This window comes from Neophocaena asiaeorientalis, unplaced genomic scaffold (genome assembly GCF_003031525.2).
Source record: "Neophocaena asiaeorientalis asiaeorientalis breed wild unplaced genomic scaffold, Neophocaena_asiaeorientalis_V1.1 scaffold388, whole genome shotgun sequence".
Classification (NCBI taxonomy): Eukaryota; Metazoa; Chordata; class Mammalia; order Artiodactyla; family Phocoenidae; genus Neophocaena; species Neophocaena asiaeorientalis.
The window spans coordinates 2,157,238-2,173,367 of NW_020172738.1; the positions used below are offsets into that span (position 1 = coordinate 2,157,238).

General features: G+C 37.9%; 1 protein-coding gene across 4 annotated transcripts in view; it reads right to left on the reverse strand.

The window, feature by feature from the left end:
* SP100 (SP100 nuclear body protein) overlaps nucleotides 1-16,130 on the reverse strand; it is an 87,246-nt gene that overhangs the window by 19,590 nt on the left and 51,526 nt on the right. For all 4 annotated transcript variants that reach the window (XM_024740640.1, XM_024740639.1, XM_024740641.1 and 1 more), the window contains 3 exons: nucleotides 15,591-15,644; nucleotides 14,887-14,970; nucleotides 9,978-10,031 (listed from right to left, as the gene is read on the reverse strand). In XM_024740640.1, coding sequence (XP_024596408.1) covers nucleotides 9,978-10,031; nucleotides 14,887-14,970; nucleotides 15,591-15,644 — 192 coding nt within the window. The remainder of the gene's footprint in view (nucleotides 1-9,977; nucleotides 10,032-14,886; nucleotides 14,971-15,590; nucleotides 15,645-16,130) is intronic.

Below are 16,130 nucleotides of genomic sequence, written 5' to 3' on the forward strand. Positions count from 1 at the left end.
CATGAACATAAGACCCTTACTTCTACTACTTTATTTTAGGGATTTTTACTATCCCCACTACCAATGAAGAAACTGAAGCATCCTGAAATTAAAAAATTAAGTGAAGCAATGCAGATTTCCTTTGGTTGAGAGGCAGAATCAATGGCAGTAACACAAGACTTTGGATTGTCTAGGGAGATGTGATGGTGAGCTACACAGATAAAACATAGGCCATCATCTTAGCCCTAAATGAAGGCTTTTAGGCTGAAAATATCATGAAAGTGACCAAAGACCTTGTTCACATGGGTTTGGACAAAAAAATAGGATTTAAAGAACTAACCAAGAAAATATTGCCCAAGGGGAATTTGTAGAAATAGAACTTCAAGTCCTAGAAAACCTTAGGGTTAGAGATATCAAAAAAGGGTTGATTGAAACGCTATGTCAGGGGAATATGCTGTCAGATTTAGGAGGTGTGGGTGGAAAGATGGTGGGGTTTGTGCAGGTGAATCTCCTGAGTGCCATGTTCAAACATGTTGATCTCCAAAGCAGGGCCATAAAGTGCACACATTTCCTTTCCCCTTTCCTTTCCTTTCCTCTCTTCTCCTCTTCTTTGTTTTTCTTTCCTTCCTTCCTTCCTCCCCCTTTTCTCCCTTTCTTCCTTTCTGTTTTCTTTCCTTTCTTTCTTTCTTTCTTGCAGTACGTGGGCCTCTCACTGTTGTGGCCTCTCCAATTGCAGAGCACAGGCCCTGGATGGGCAGGCTCAGCGGCCATGGCTCACGGGCCTAGCCACTCCGTGGCATGTGGGATCTTCCCAGACCGGGGCACGAACCCGTGTCCCCTGCATCGGCAGACGAACTCTCAACCACTGCGCCACCAGGGAAGCCCTCTTTCTTTCTTCTTTCTTTCTTTCTTTCTTCCTTCCTTCCTTTCTCTCTCTCTCTCTCTCTCTCTCTCTCTCTCTCTCTCTCTCTCTCTCTCTCTCTCTTTCTTTCTTTCTTTTCTTTCAATGCCTGGACTACAATTTGGGCCTGTTCATAGACATCAACCATAGACATCTTAGACAAAAAAAAAAATATATTTTCTTTCCCTCTCTATCTTTCTCTGGCACTGTTTGATTCACCTTTCATCAAACCCGTTGAGGCCAAATAAATTAAAGATACAAAAGTTGTCTAGTTCAGCTTACCAGAGTTCTCCTTACTGGTAGATTTGGGGTTTAAGACCTGCTAATTATTGTTCTTTGAGAATTTTCTTACTCAAATACCCCACAGGAAGTAGAGTGGCTGTTCTTGGGTTTCCTATCCAAATACTATTTATTGACACCAGAGGCTTGCTATAGAAGTTAAGTGTTCCCCTCCCCTCAAGGCAAGTGAGAAGGCTTCAGTCTCAAGGTGATTAATCTGTGTCTCTAAGAGCTTGAAGGAGGCAGAGATGTTTAAAGACTCAAGCCTGGAAAGTCTAGAGAGGGTGACTGCATTGGGAGCCAACCCCACATCCACTGGTCGTAGGACCATGAAGAGGCATGGTTCTCACGAGCCTCCCTGGGGAAGGGAGGGGCTCAGTTAGTTCTTGAGAGATACTGTATCCAGGAGGATCATTTGGATGAAAGAGGTGACCCCAGGAGGGGTGTGGACCTCCTAGAAGCTGGGAGACTAAGAAGGAAATGGTAAGCCATCAGTTAGATTTCCTGCATCAGGGGACCTTCAGTTGAGAAAGTCTCTGTAAAGAGAGTGAATATCTGAAGAACCCACAAATATGGCTCATGCATCTGCCATTTCTGGGAGACATGAAGGATCTATTGTAAGAGGGCCATTCCTGCTCCTTACCACTTCCTTCTTTCCTTCCTCCTCAATCTGAATTAGCTAAAAGCAGCACATACTGAATGGTGTTAGAGAGGAAGTGTGGATGAAAGAAGAGGCTGGCCTTATCCAACTTGCTCACTACAAATTTTACAGTTTTAATATTATATCAGCTCAGTCTTTTAAATACTGAATGAGAATATCACTGCTGCTGAAAAGGATTAGCACAACTCTGGGGCTTATCTAAGACTTCGTCCTGGGGCACGGTAAGAACTATTTGAGAGAACAGGTTTGACAAGGAAGTAAGTATGAGAAAGAACCAACTGTGCTTAGACTACCCATGCCAAGTATTATAATAAATCAAGTATGGCAGTGAGATTTCACAAAAACTCAGAGAACAAAAGTCTTAGACTTGGGTAAATAGAACCTGGGAAATAAACAAGGTGATAAAGATAAGTATGGAGAAAAAAATGATAGAGATGCTAAAAATATAAGTATATATTTATTTACACTTATTTACACTTATATTCTAAAATATATATAACATATAATAATAATATATTTAAATATATATATGGTGTTAGAAATAATCAGAAGAAATGGAAACAAAATGTATCTGAATATGTTTCAACTCCAGAAGGAAAATCTTGCCACCTCTACAGTGCTGTATAAACCCAACAGCAGTATTTTATATGATGTGATGTAAAAGAATGAACAAAAGAAATAAAGTGTACAAGAAAAACATTAGTAGAATGGGAGAGGGGTGGGAAAAAGAAGAGAGATGAAGAATAGGAAGAAAACAAAGAATGAGATAGAAATGAAAATTACAGAACTTAATTCAGAGAATGGAGGGTCACATATCTCTACTGCACCAACACGGTGTGGTATGTGCTATTAGTTTGGTTTAAATAACTGTGTTTAGATCTGATGTGATACCAGGAGTCTGGCTTCTGCTTAATTGATTAAGTTCTCTCTTGTCTGTTTCTCCTCATTTGGTTGAGAGCTGTGTTCATCAGTTACAACAAACTTTTCTAATGCTTTCTCTCTTATTTCCCACTCAGGGCTGGCTTGTCTCTGGCCACAAAGCTCTGTGTTGCATCCAAGTTCCAGCTCCTTTTATTGCCAGAGGGTCTCAAGCGATAAGGGTGGGTTTGAACCAATGGAGAGTCTGAATTTTCCTCTTTATTTGAGGAAATCAGTGACTTTGGATGAAAACATGGAGAACAAGTAAGCAGATTGCTATTTGTTACCCATAATCATCCTTTCTTTTCTTCCATAGGGATAGAGTTACAACCAGACCCTTGGCTGCCTATCTAGAGATTATATTTCTTAGCCTCACCTCCCAGCTAGCTCTGGCCATGTGACTAAGGGTTCTCCAATAGGATGTGAGCAGAAGATTCTGGGTCTTTCCTTTAAAAGAAATAAATGGGTGATATCCCTGTCAAGAAAAGGCAGTAAACAAATCATTTGAATTCTTAAAGAAGAAAACCAAAATAACAGAAGAAATAATTGAAGATAAGTTCAAGAAAAAGTTTCCTGAAATTATAAAAAAATGAATATACATATCATAAGTACATGTATTTTCACTCTGTAGCAGAGAAAATTGGCTCCAGTCAACCCTGAAATATATTCCAGCAAACTAACCATACTTTAAAGAATTGAATGGGCAGCCTGGGCAAAACAAGTCATTTTCAAGGGAGAGGGATCTCGTTGGCTATAGAATTTTCCATAGCAACATTTAATGACACAGAAAAAAAGTACAAGAAGTACAAAATACTTCTAGAAGTAAAGAGTGAGCAAATTATTTTCAGGTATAAATAATAAAAACAAATACTTTTGAATAAGGATATTCTGGAAATACTGTTCCTATGAGTACTTGTTCCTTTGAGAAGACTACTAGAGGATCCACTTCAGCAAACCAAGACAGGACTGGAAAAATTTTGGCAAAAGGATTAAAATAAAAATGGAGATGAGGTGACAGACCAGGGCATAAATGTATATGCCCTTACAATATAGAAATTATATAATATAAAAAAAAATTGGGAGGAAGGGAGAAATATGGGTGGTAGGGCATGGTCATAGTTTGTTCTACAGCTAGGAGTCAAAGGGTATTATTTGGATAAATAAAGGATAAATATAAAGCACATTTAATAGCTAAAAGGTAAAAATAAAGGGAACATCATGGCCTAAATTGGGTGAGGGGGAAAGAGAAATAGAACATACACTAATTTTATAAATCTCCTGGGTGGGAAATTAATGGGTTCTGTCTAAAGAGAGGACCAAAGGTATCACATAAAGGTAATTCTAAGAGTAATCACTATAACAAAAGTACAAACCTTTGGAAGTATCAGAAGTATATACTCCTAACCAATGGAAATATGGGAAATGAGCAGGGGCTCAACCATTCATTTCCTTTAAGGGAAGGACCTGAAAGAGGCTCATATTTTTTCTACTCAGATGCCATAGTCGCTTGGCAGGGCAGGGAAAGCTGGGAGGGTTAGTCTCAGCTAAGCAGTCATATGCCCAGCTGTAACCACTACCACAAAAATGCAAACCTTCCTAAGTATCACAAGTACATACATGCACATAAATGCGTTGAAGGCAGAATGCAGAGTGTTGGCATTTTTAATATCTAAGACACTAGAACAAGATGAATCAACAATATAAATTAATATGACAGGAACAAGTTCAAACACTTTGGTCCTAAAAATAAAAATAGATGGACTTAATTCACTTATTTAAATAAAATATTTTGAGATTAGATTACAACGTAAACCCCAACTTTTAACCATATACAAAACACTCAAGTAAAAACATATTTTTAAATGTTGAAAATAAATGTATAGGCAAAAGTATATTCAGCATACATCAACAAAAAGAAACCAGGAAGTCATGATCTGAATTTCAAAGAAAGTGTGATTCAGGCCAAAAAGTTTTAAGCAAGTAGAAAATACAGGAAATGCCATGAGAGGTAAAAACACTCTACTAGTAGACAATTTTATTGTTATGTCCCTCAGTCCACGGCTGATCAAGTGGACAAAATGAGGAGGCTATGAAAGACTCAAATAATATGTTTTAACAGGGTTGATATTATTGATACATATTCAACTCCATACCCAGAAAATAGAAATAGAGAATGTACGTTTTCTCCCACCCTCTCTTAAGTAACTCTTGGGTCAAAGAGTAAATATAAATCCAAATTGCAGGCTATCTGGCAAACAACAATAATAAAATGTTGCCTATGAGAACAGATGTATTATTTAATTTAAAATAATTCTAGAAAGAATGAAAATATGTATACATACAGCCAATTTTCATTATTCACAGATTCCATATTTGTGAAGTCACCCACTCCCTAAAGTTTATTTGCAACCCCCAAATCAGTACTCAGGGCACTTTCATGGTCATTCATGGTGATGCACAGAGCAGTGAAAAATCTGAGTTGCCGGCCGCACCTGTTCCCAGATGAGGTTGAACAAAGCAATGCTCTGTCTCCTTGTTTCAGCTTATTCTGTAAACAAGTTTCCTTTTGCCGACTATTTAGTTCCATGTTTTTCTCACTTTTGTGTTTTCTGTTGGTGATTTTGCTGCTTAAAATGGCCCCCAAGCCTAGTGCTGAAGTGCTGTCTAGTGTTCCTAAGACAGTGATGTGACTCATGGAGAAAATCTGTGTGTTAGATAAGCTCCGATCAGGCATGAGATATAGTGCTGTCGGCTGTGAGTTCAACATTGATGAATCAACGTATATATTAAATTAGGTGTCTTTAAACAGAAACACTCATAAAACAAAGATATATATTTATTGGTTTACAAAAATGTGACCAGAGGCTCACAGGAACCAGACCCTGTATTTCTCCTGGGAGCAAAGGTACAAGATTAGCTATTTTTGTGTTTGGGGTGATTCATGAAACCTATATACCATGAAAAATGAGAACCGGCTGTATATGTATACACACGCACACACACAATTATTTTCAGAGTTCACCCGCTTTTTTCATTGTTTTTTATTTCATTTATTATACTTTTCAATCTCAGAATTTCTATTTGGTTCTTTTTAAAATATATATATATATAGTTTTGAAACTTGATGAATGAATGTGGGGTGGGGGTTAGGAAAAAGGGAGGAATCAAACACATCTTCTATACTTTTGGCTCAAGCAACTGAGTAGAATTAGTGCCATTTACTGAGATAAGGGTGAGTGGTGGTGGATGACAGGTTTGGAAGTGAAATAAAGGAAACTGTTTCATGTGTCAAATTTGAGACTCCAAGTGGAAGTCTGGAGTAAGAAGTTGAACTTATGACTTGGTAGTTCAATAGAGGCATCAAAGGAGGTGAAGTATAATTGGCAGTCATTAACATATTGATGGAATTTATAGCTACCAGACTGGATGTAATCCCTAGGGATGAAATCTCTGGTACATGCCAACATGTAGATATCAGGAAGCCATGAAGGGACCATCACCACCAACAGAACCACCACTATCGACACTATCATCAACATCACCAACAAATGACCAGGAAGGAGCTATTAGCAAGTAAGAGACCGTGATGCTCCAGAAGACAAGAGAGTGCATCAGGTTCTCCCAGCTCACCTGATCACAGTGATGCCAAGGCTTGCCAGGTGTTATGAAGCAAGAGGCAACCAATGACCTCCCAGTCAGAAAGACCATGATCATGCCACCCTCTGATAAGCTGCACCAGCTTCATCCTCTTGACTGGAGAAACCAGCCTGTTAGGGACAGATCCCTTCAGGTCTAATGCCCAGGCTCCTGGGAAGATGTTTGCCTCCCCATGCACACTGCTCTCCACACCTGCTGCCTACGCCTGCCTCACCCATGAGGTCAGCAGAGCCGCTCATCTGTGGTCAATCTGTATAGCCCTCTTGGGAGCCTGTGGTGTAGAGGCAGCCTCAACCTCACGATGAGATCTACAGAGAATCCTCATTAGCCAGCAACATCGATTACTACATCACTATCCATGACAAAGAACTAACTACAAAAAATTACCAACCTTCTAATTGTAGTTTGCTGACATTTCTTTATCCCTCCCTTTATTTTAATGTCTTTTTTTGGCTTTAAGTATACCATAATATATTTGGATTAAACTTTTCACAAACTGATAGGATTAATTTATTCATTTAAGTTACTATCCAACACATTCTTGGATGCATCAATATGCAGAAGCTTAACTATTTCTAATGCAGACTCTCTTCTTACCTGCCACACAGCAGGAGGAAGGAATTCCTTTGATGCTAGGAACTTTAACCTGGGGCAAGGACAGACGGAGGAGGAAATCATTCCAAGTGTTTGGGGTATGACACTGGTCTAACCTTGTGGAATTAGTACTTTTCTGTTTCATCATGGTGGAAAAATACGGAGGTTCCCACGTTGCATTTAGCATGTAAGGTTGCTAGATTGTGGGGCTGTGTCAACAAGTATATGTGTCACTGGGAACCGTTGTGGTGACCGGACCCTGGGCTATGTTGCAAATGAGACCCTTGACTCTTTGCCTCTGGGTGAAACTCAGAGTTTTTAAGAAAGGGAAGCTCTGGGTTCACTTCTTTCTTCTCTGGAAGCAGGGGTCACTGTGAATTATCCTGCCACATTATAGGACGAGCTATGGGAACTTCGTATGCAGCCAACAGAATTCTATCCAGTCTTTAGCATGAGCACAAGCTTGGCCAAAGTCTTTCAAAATCTTGGCCTCTCTGCTAAAGCCTTCTATACCTCTGTTTTGTGGGATATCCCAAATCTGGTTTTTCCTTCCATTATGCCAAATTCCCATGCTACACCAGTAATGATGCTCAGTTTTGAAGTCTGTTTGTATACCTTCACCCAAAATGGGTACCATGAAGGAAGACTGGGTTTTAGCAGTCATTAGTATAGATGTGGTCTGATTTTCCAGGAAAGAGAAGTTGTAGAAGTTTGAGAGTGTGAAATGGGTAAATCGAGCCGTGAAAATTGAAGTGGGATGAGGCCCATAGGATGAGGTCTGGTAAATAGAACGTGTATAAAGAAGAGTCCTCAGTATTTGGAGATCAAAGAAAGACTGTAGAAAGTATTTTAATGATACTGGTAATAATATTTAGCCTATAAGTAGTAATGATTATTAAATTTAAGATATAGTTTTTAAAAAAGATATCATAAACATCCTCACGTAAATGCTGAACAAATCATTCACATTATGTATTTAGGTGAAGGCAAGAAAGGAAATTTGAAAAAAAATGATAAAGATCACAAGCTGATTCAGATTTAGCAACAAGATGGGAGGCTGAAGTAGAAAAATTTATATACATCTTATTTTACTATTTTAAAAATACTTTCCGGGTCCTTTTTTCTCTATTTCTGCCAACACAATCCAACTCTATGGGCCTGCGTTTCTTACAGGGCTAACTAATCAAATTCCAGAGACCAGATTTTTAAAATGTAAGTCTTCATAACTACCAGAATTACAGAAAAAGGAGGGAAATTCCCCTCAAACCATAGCTGTAGAAGGAGAGAGAGCAGTCTGTACCACAAAACTAACATAAAGAATTGCTTTGACAGTATTAAATTGAGAAATTTCATAAGAAGATAAGTCTCATAAAATATGGAGACGTGTCTGTTTGTAACCATTACCAATTTGTTCTGTTCTCTGTAATATAAACTTGTCCTTGAAAAAGTTATTTGAAGGGGTGTTGTAATAACTCCCACATTTGAAGTTATTGCCATTTCTTATGAAGACAATTTCTTCAGAAACTTAATTCTGATTGATTGTCTTGATCATTTGGGGGCCTGGCCATAATATTTTAAGTGACATTTGGATCCTTAAACTATACAGATGCTTGTAAGATTTTATATTGAATCAGAAGAAGATCCTTGGTATTCTGATTTCCTCATATGCAAGTGGATAATAAAATGACCATAGATTTCCTATTTAAGTAAAGAGTTTGAGAGTCTTGTCTCACTTAAATTTATTCCAGCTATTTTGTAATGGGAAAAAAAGATATTCATAGAGAGAAACAAATGGCTTCGGCATATAAATTTTTTAAGGTGTATGAAAATTCTTAGTAGAAGAACACTAAATAAGATGTGAATAAATGGATATAAGTCTTTGTTCTCCCCAAATTAATCTGCAACTTCAACATATTTCTAATTAGAACTTCCAATGGACTTGGGAAGGGAGTGGAGGAATCTTCTTGAGTTAATTTTAAAATTCACTCCAAGTGAATCATCATTCTGGTGCTACTTCTGAGCTCTCCTTTATCTTCTGCAATTTTCTTATAAAAGAAAAACTAATATATAGACAAGCAAAGACACTGTGTGATCAAAGTGGTGATTGAAATCATAATGTAATAGTGTAAGGAATATTTTTAAAATTCTCACCTCACATATACACAAATAGGCAAAACTCACAGGGTTTTGGATGTAAATATTAAAAATGATAAGGTACTTCAAATATTCTAGCATCAAATATAGAACAATATTTTTAAAATCTTCAGCTAGAAGCTGTTGTAAATATGATAGGAAACCAAAGAACTAGAGAGAAAAAAGCTAACAAATTTGATTCCTAAAAATGTATAACTTCTCTAGGACAAAATATTCCATTAACAAACCTAAAAGAAAAACAACAAATGGGACAAAATGACAGGAACATATAGAATCAAGATTTAATGTACATGTATGTCATAGAAAGATTTCTATATTCATTCAGCATGGTAAGAAAAATACAAACACCACAACATGACTGAGCATTCTATGACAGAGTTCTATGAAGAAGAAAAACCGATGACCAATAACAAATGGAAAATACTCAACCACACTAAAAATGAAAATAGTGCATGTTAAAGCATCCCTTGAAAAGACTTTTTGTAGTTCAATTTAAAATGTTAAATATTTTAATTTTCTAGGTATGATATAATAATTTTAAGAGGGAAAGTATGCATAGAATTATCCTATTTAGATAAATAAAACTACATTGCAAAATGTGTTAACACACGCATAGGAAAATTCTGGAAAGATATATAACAGTGTTCATAAGAAACATATTTTAAAATCAGCATAAAAAACAATGTGAAGATATGAGCATTTTGAAAAACTAGTTACTTTAAAAGGCATTAATTTTTTGTCTTATTAAAGGTATAGAAAATAATAATAAACTTTAGCATTAAAAAATAGTTGGTTTGTAACATGAAAATCGAGTAAATTCTTATGCACTCTTACTTCTTTTCTCACTGTGTTTTCCCAAAGTAGAATTGCTTCCAGTATCCGTGGTATCTAGAAAGTAACAGGTGGTGGTCAGAAACTAAAAATTTTGAAACTGTAAAAAACTGTAAAACTTTGAGAACTCTCTTCACTACTTATGTGCATCAGTTTCCTCATTTATGAAACAGGGATAGCAACAGTTATGCTGTTCAGGTTTTAAATTTCTTATGAAGATTAAATGAGATCTTAGTTGCAAAAGCTAATGAGAAATCACTGTATAAATCAGTAACATGCCAGAGAGCATCCTTCAAAACTATATGGTGAGTTCATGAATAGCTGTCTGAGGTCTTTTATTCCTGTCAGGGCAAAGGACCATTTATTTGTCTTTTGAGGTCTTTCCAAGGTTTTGACAAAGTGACACTATTATCTACCAGCAGAAGAGCACTTTTATTTCTTTGCTCCACGGTACTGCCATTTTTACCAGTGTATTTCAACGACATCATCCATGTATAATCAACAGGACCCATTCTGTTAAACAGAATTCTTTTCTCCCTGTAGTTCCCCAATGGGTCAGTTCAAGCAAATGAAGAGGGGAAGGGGATTCTGACTTAGACTGGATGTACTCCTTGTCAAAGTATGCTTAGAGTCAAGTGCATCAGGAACTGGAGCTCTGATTTCAGACTCCTGAAATCCTGCAGCACAGGCCCTGTGACCTTCACCTTCCATAACTGGCCCGCCCCCTGTTGTGAGCTGGTAGGAGTTCTCCTTGAACACCGATCACTTACCACATCTCCCCCAGGGTCTGTGGTGTCTGCTGAACCACCTCTACCCTGACCTTGGGTGTCCTTACCCATCATGTCAATGCTTGGCTACTTTCAGTCCTTGCTTCTTGGCTTCTAGACACACTTTTTGAAAAACACATGACACGGGAACATTTCTCAAGTCCTTGGAGCTCTGTTCCTAAGTTATGATTTGTAAAGAATTTTCATTTGCACCCCTCCCCTCACTTCTGACCAGCCACCTTTCACGGACTCCTACATCACAGGGTGACCCTACCTCTGAGGTCGCTTTCTCTTTTGTTGCTTCTCACTGTCCTTGTCCCTTCCTTTTAATCTGCCTTTTCTCTTTTCCTCTTTGCCCAAAATATGTATCTTTGTTTTACTATTTTTTTATATGCTTTTCCCATCCATCCATTAATGACGTTTTTATATACATTTGTACTTACTTTTATGTGACATTATTCTTTTCCAGAAATATTATTTATTACATTTATACGTATATACATAATTCAATTATTAAAATAATTTTTATAGATATTCTCATATAAATACTATAAGAAGCTAATTTTTACCAGACAAATTCCAAATGTTGGAATACAGAAAGTGGACTTCTTTTCTATTCACTCAACAAGTGTGCTGAGCATCTTTCATGTACCAGGTGCTGAGGTAAGTGATGATGATGCATGAAGAGTGAATGCTTGTCAATCTTATGAGCAACCAGGGGACTGACACTTAATGAGTGAATACATTGAAGCATGGAGAATGTTAGGACACAGATTGTACAGGATACTCTGGGGATGCAGAAGGCAGGAGGAGCTCGCAGACTTTGAGATGAGGGAACTCTTCTGGAGGAGGTATCGTGGAAGCAGTAGTTAACCAGATTAGGGAGAAAGGTGACTAAGATGATAGTCCCAGATGGATGGAGAAGCATGTGCAAAGGTCTGGATTCAGCAAATACAAGTAACCAAAAGGAGTTTAGTATGTCTGAACATAGAGTGAGAGAATGAGAGGGAATGGTGAGAATGGAGAAAGAAGCAGGAGCCTCAGGTATGGAGCTTTGGAGATCACATGAAGAAGAATTAAATTATTCCTGAAGAAAATTAAATGATATTTGGCTATTATGTAGGAAATCAGCATGAACATAATTGCATTTTTGAAAGATCAATTTAGCTAAATCACTTAGAATGTGTTTGGTGGGAACAGTATGAGAAGGAGGACAAATAAGGAGCCTGTAGACCTAGTTCAAGTGAGAAGTGATATAGATATGGACGAGAGTGCTGGCATGGAGATGGAAATAAATGGACAGGGTGGAGACATATAAAAGGAATAATTGATAGAGTTAGGTGACAGATGGGGTACATCAATTGAGGAGATGGCTGTGTCATGGATGACTCTGAGAATTTCAACTTGAAAGAATGAGTCAGTTAATAAGTGGTTTAGAGATAGCAAACACTGGAGGAGTAGATGCTTTCTTTAGGGGGCAAGATGATGTGCTCAGTTTTAAAAGTGTTGAGTCTGAGAGACATCTAAGTGGAGAAGTCTAGAACCTTCAGGACCTTAGCCAGAGGCCTTTCTGACACTTGGATAACTGAGTTTGGAAGCTTAGAAGGCAGAGCTGGGCTGGAAATGTGTGTTTAGGAACCATTAGATTGTAGATGGTGATTGAAACCCTAAGAGTACATGAAACCCCTTTGGTGAGGTACCTTGTAATCTGGGTGAGTTACAGGAGCCACTTTGATACCTGGGGACACCTTACCCTGAAAACTCACTGCTAGTGTGAACCACCCCTTGTGCCAATGTTGCTTTTGTCTCATGGTCATCTCAGATCCCACAATTTCTCCATCTCTCTCCTTTCTTTCTTTTACACTGCCCTTTTCTCTCTCTACCACTTTCCTCTCATCTTTTAACCCTTTATCTATGCGGTTATCTCTGTGCCTCATCTTTATTCCTCTCCATTGATTGCTTCCTGTATGTATCTCATTTTGTCTAGTTTTTTATGCTTCTGTCTCTGGATCTAGTTTTACCGTTGAAGCACTCCTCTTTATATTGTCACATCACTTTCTGTTTTCTCTTTGCTTCAGTTTGTTTCTCTTAATCTTATCTTGATCTTTTGGCTTAAAAAAATTACAATCTTTGTGTTTATTTATATTTTCTTCAACCACATTTGGCTTCATCTCACAGTTTACCACTTTCATTGTCACCATCTGCCTGCTTTTTTGACACTGACCACACTATTGACTATTATTACTTCTGCCAGTTCTCTATGAGCTTTCTACCTCACAGGACTGTCCATCAGTCACAGACTTTATTATCATGTTTCTGGTGAACTTCCTAGAGGTATCTTGAAAATTATCCATCTTCCTCTACAAAACTTCCCAATCTCGTGATATTTGGATCTCATGTCCACTTAGAAAAACTTGACACTTACTTAGATATCTTTTAATTTGAAGAAACTTACTCAGATATCTTTTCAGCCTGATTTTTCAATTATTTCTCCTTGCATTATCCACTTAGCCTCACCTCCCTCCACCCAGAAGCTGAGCTCTTCTTTCTCTTTTGGCTCCTTCAAACCTGTTGAAAACAGTCCAAATCTGTGCACAGGCCTGTCTGTATATGAGTATGTGTATTGGTGTGTGCATGTATGGCAATGTTTTGGGGGAGAGATAGGTAAAGAAGGAAGAGCTTTTCCTCTGTGCAGACAGTAAAACAAAGATAACTGAGAACTAGTATCACAATTGGCTTTTCTATCACATGCTAATAGATTGGCATCTCTTCTGAGTCTCTTCCTCTATTTATTTTTAGAGCTTTGAATCCACAGGACATTGAAGGGAAATAAGGAAACAGCAGACTGTAGATGGCGCCCAGGAAACAGACTTTGATGTGGTCATGCTGATCTACGTTCGAAGCTCAGATGGGCTGAAGAAAAATACACCTGCCCAATGACTACACCTCATATCCAACAGAGATTTTCTCTGTCTCTTTCAATCTAGCCACACCTTCTCCTCCTCCTTTTCTTCAATTTTCTGCCCATCTGTGAACTTCTCTGTCCCTGATTTCTCTTAACTTCTGTGTTGATTTCTCTCATTTCATCAGTTATACTCTTAATATCTGTTCTTTTTTATTTCTCTGTTCATCCTTTTTGGCATTATCCTTCTAGGTGTCCTGTATATCATACAACTTGTTCCATTCCTACCCTCTCTGTTTCTTTATGGTTTTTGCTTTTTCCCTCTCAATCTGAATATATATTTCAAAATCCACACCAATACTGGTGATTATATACCCACCAATATATATACATATATATGTATATATGTGTGTATATGTATACACACACACACACACACACACACACACATATATATATATATATATATATATATATACACATACCTATTTATTATTGTTGCTAAATAAGTCTTCTTGCATCAGGCACTGATACATTCCCCTGTGAATATGCCAGGTCCCTCGTATCCCCTCTTTGGACTCTGATCATGTGACACAGCTCTTATCTTCCTGCCGGTTACATAAAATAGTCACCCTTTTTTACCCTTATACATTTGTACATCTATTTCCTCATCCTAAAATGAGGAAGCAAGAGTTAGCCTTCCTAAGACTTAAAGATTTTGTGATAACAGAGTAAGATCTTATTTGCCAAAGGAATTTAAAATATCATGGTACAATCCAATTACAATGTGATGAATATCTGTCACAAACTATACTAAAGTTTGAGAATGGGTGATCTGAAGCTTTTATTTCTGTCTATAATTACACAGAAGGACCAGTTGTCTTTTTAGGCTTTTACGATTACAAATGACATTCATGTCAACCAGTATATCACTATAGAAATCTAGGATCTTAGTGTTAGCAGGCATGACAGTAAGTGTTTAAAAAGAGACCATCATTTTGGTGATTATTTCTGCTAAGATAGGAATATAAAATTACATACATTTAGTGATATGAGTCATTCTATTAAACATGAATTTATAATAATTTCCTGCTTCTTTCCATTTTCTAAAATCCGAAAAGTAGTTCCCAGGATTAACTGGATACAAGGTAGTCAAGGTCTCAGAATAAAATGCACCAGGAAACAGTGTCTTTTCATTCCTGACATTCTGCAGGCCAAGGCTTGGCATCCTAATCTTCTTTACCTGACCCATTTCCCAGGACTGAGCTAGACGTTTCCTTAGGCTCATCTTCGTTACTCAATTCTGAAGTGTCACCACTGCTGATCCCTGCAGAAAGAAGTAAAATTCCTTTACAGTCTCAGCCTGTGTCCTAGGACCTATACAGCATGGAGTCCTTTAAAAGGAAATCTGGAAAGGGGAAGCTTATGTAGAAGAGGTAGGAATATTCCTACCACCAGGCCCCCTACGGCTCCATCTGACCTCCTGGTCAAGGTTGCTCCAGGGACCACCCCCAAGGCCGGGACTGGACACAACTTTGCCGTGGAAGGCACTCGCTTTGGTCACTATTCTTTACCCTTTCCTCTTGTCTGCACATACTTCTGCTTCCACTTTGTTTCTTATCCAGGGGGACCATGGAAGCAACATTTTCAAGATGTCAGAGCCTCCATCAGCTGGGCCCTCAGTGAGCACCCCTCCACCCTGGGAACCACTTTATCCTTTTATGTGAGTGAAGAATAAACCTGTACTGCACTTGTGACACTGAACTTCCTGAGGCCTACAAGTAACAGCCATTAGCCCAGCTCACCTAATTCAACATGTATAATGTGGATCATCTAAAATGCCAACAAAGTTATCATTTTATTTTAAAGGATATTACTGAAAATTTGAATGAAGCTTTTGTAGCAAAGAAAGATGTTTGTTACAGCAAGAGTTTTGATTGTTCTTACGTCTTTTCCTGTTGCTTATGCTGCAAATTGATGTGTTTTCAATATCCCAAGGATCTAGGAAGGAAAGGAAAATACAACCAGTAATCTATATCTAAAAGAGTAGTAAATCTTATGACTACTCACACTGTAGACAGGATTTGGACTATAAAGACACAATGATGATCATTTCTGTCTCTTCCTGTCTAAAGGAAGTGAGCTCTACCAAATGGAGCAAAGGCCCCCCCCCAGTCCTTTAGCCCTAATTACAAAGTCAAAGAAGTTTTGAAAGCCAATATTTTTTCACAGGTTTGTACTAACTAGTTTGGCAATGAATCTGGACTTCAGCTGCCACGAGTCCAAGAAAATATTTATCACAGTTGCTGTGAATTCACACCATTTGATGCAGGAACACTGATACAGTATATTGGAGAACGAGATTCTGTCCCAGACCCTACTGGAGTGTTTTATAACAAATAGGATATACACCACACTGTCTTGCTAAAAAAATAAAACATTATATCTTACATCTGGCTTTAAAGATTTTGAATAAACGATTATGAA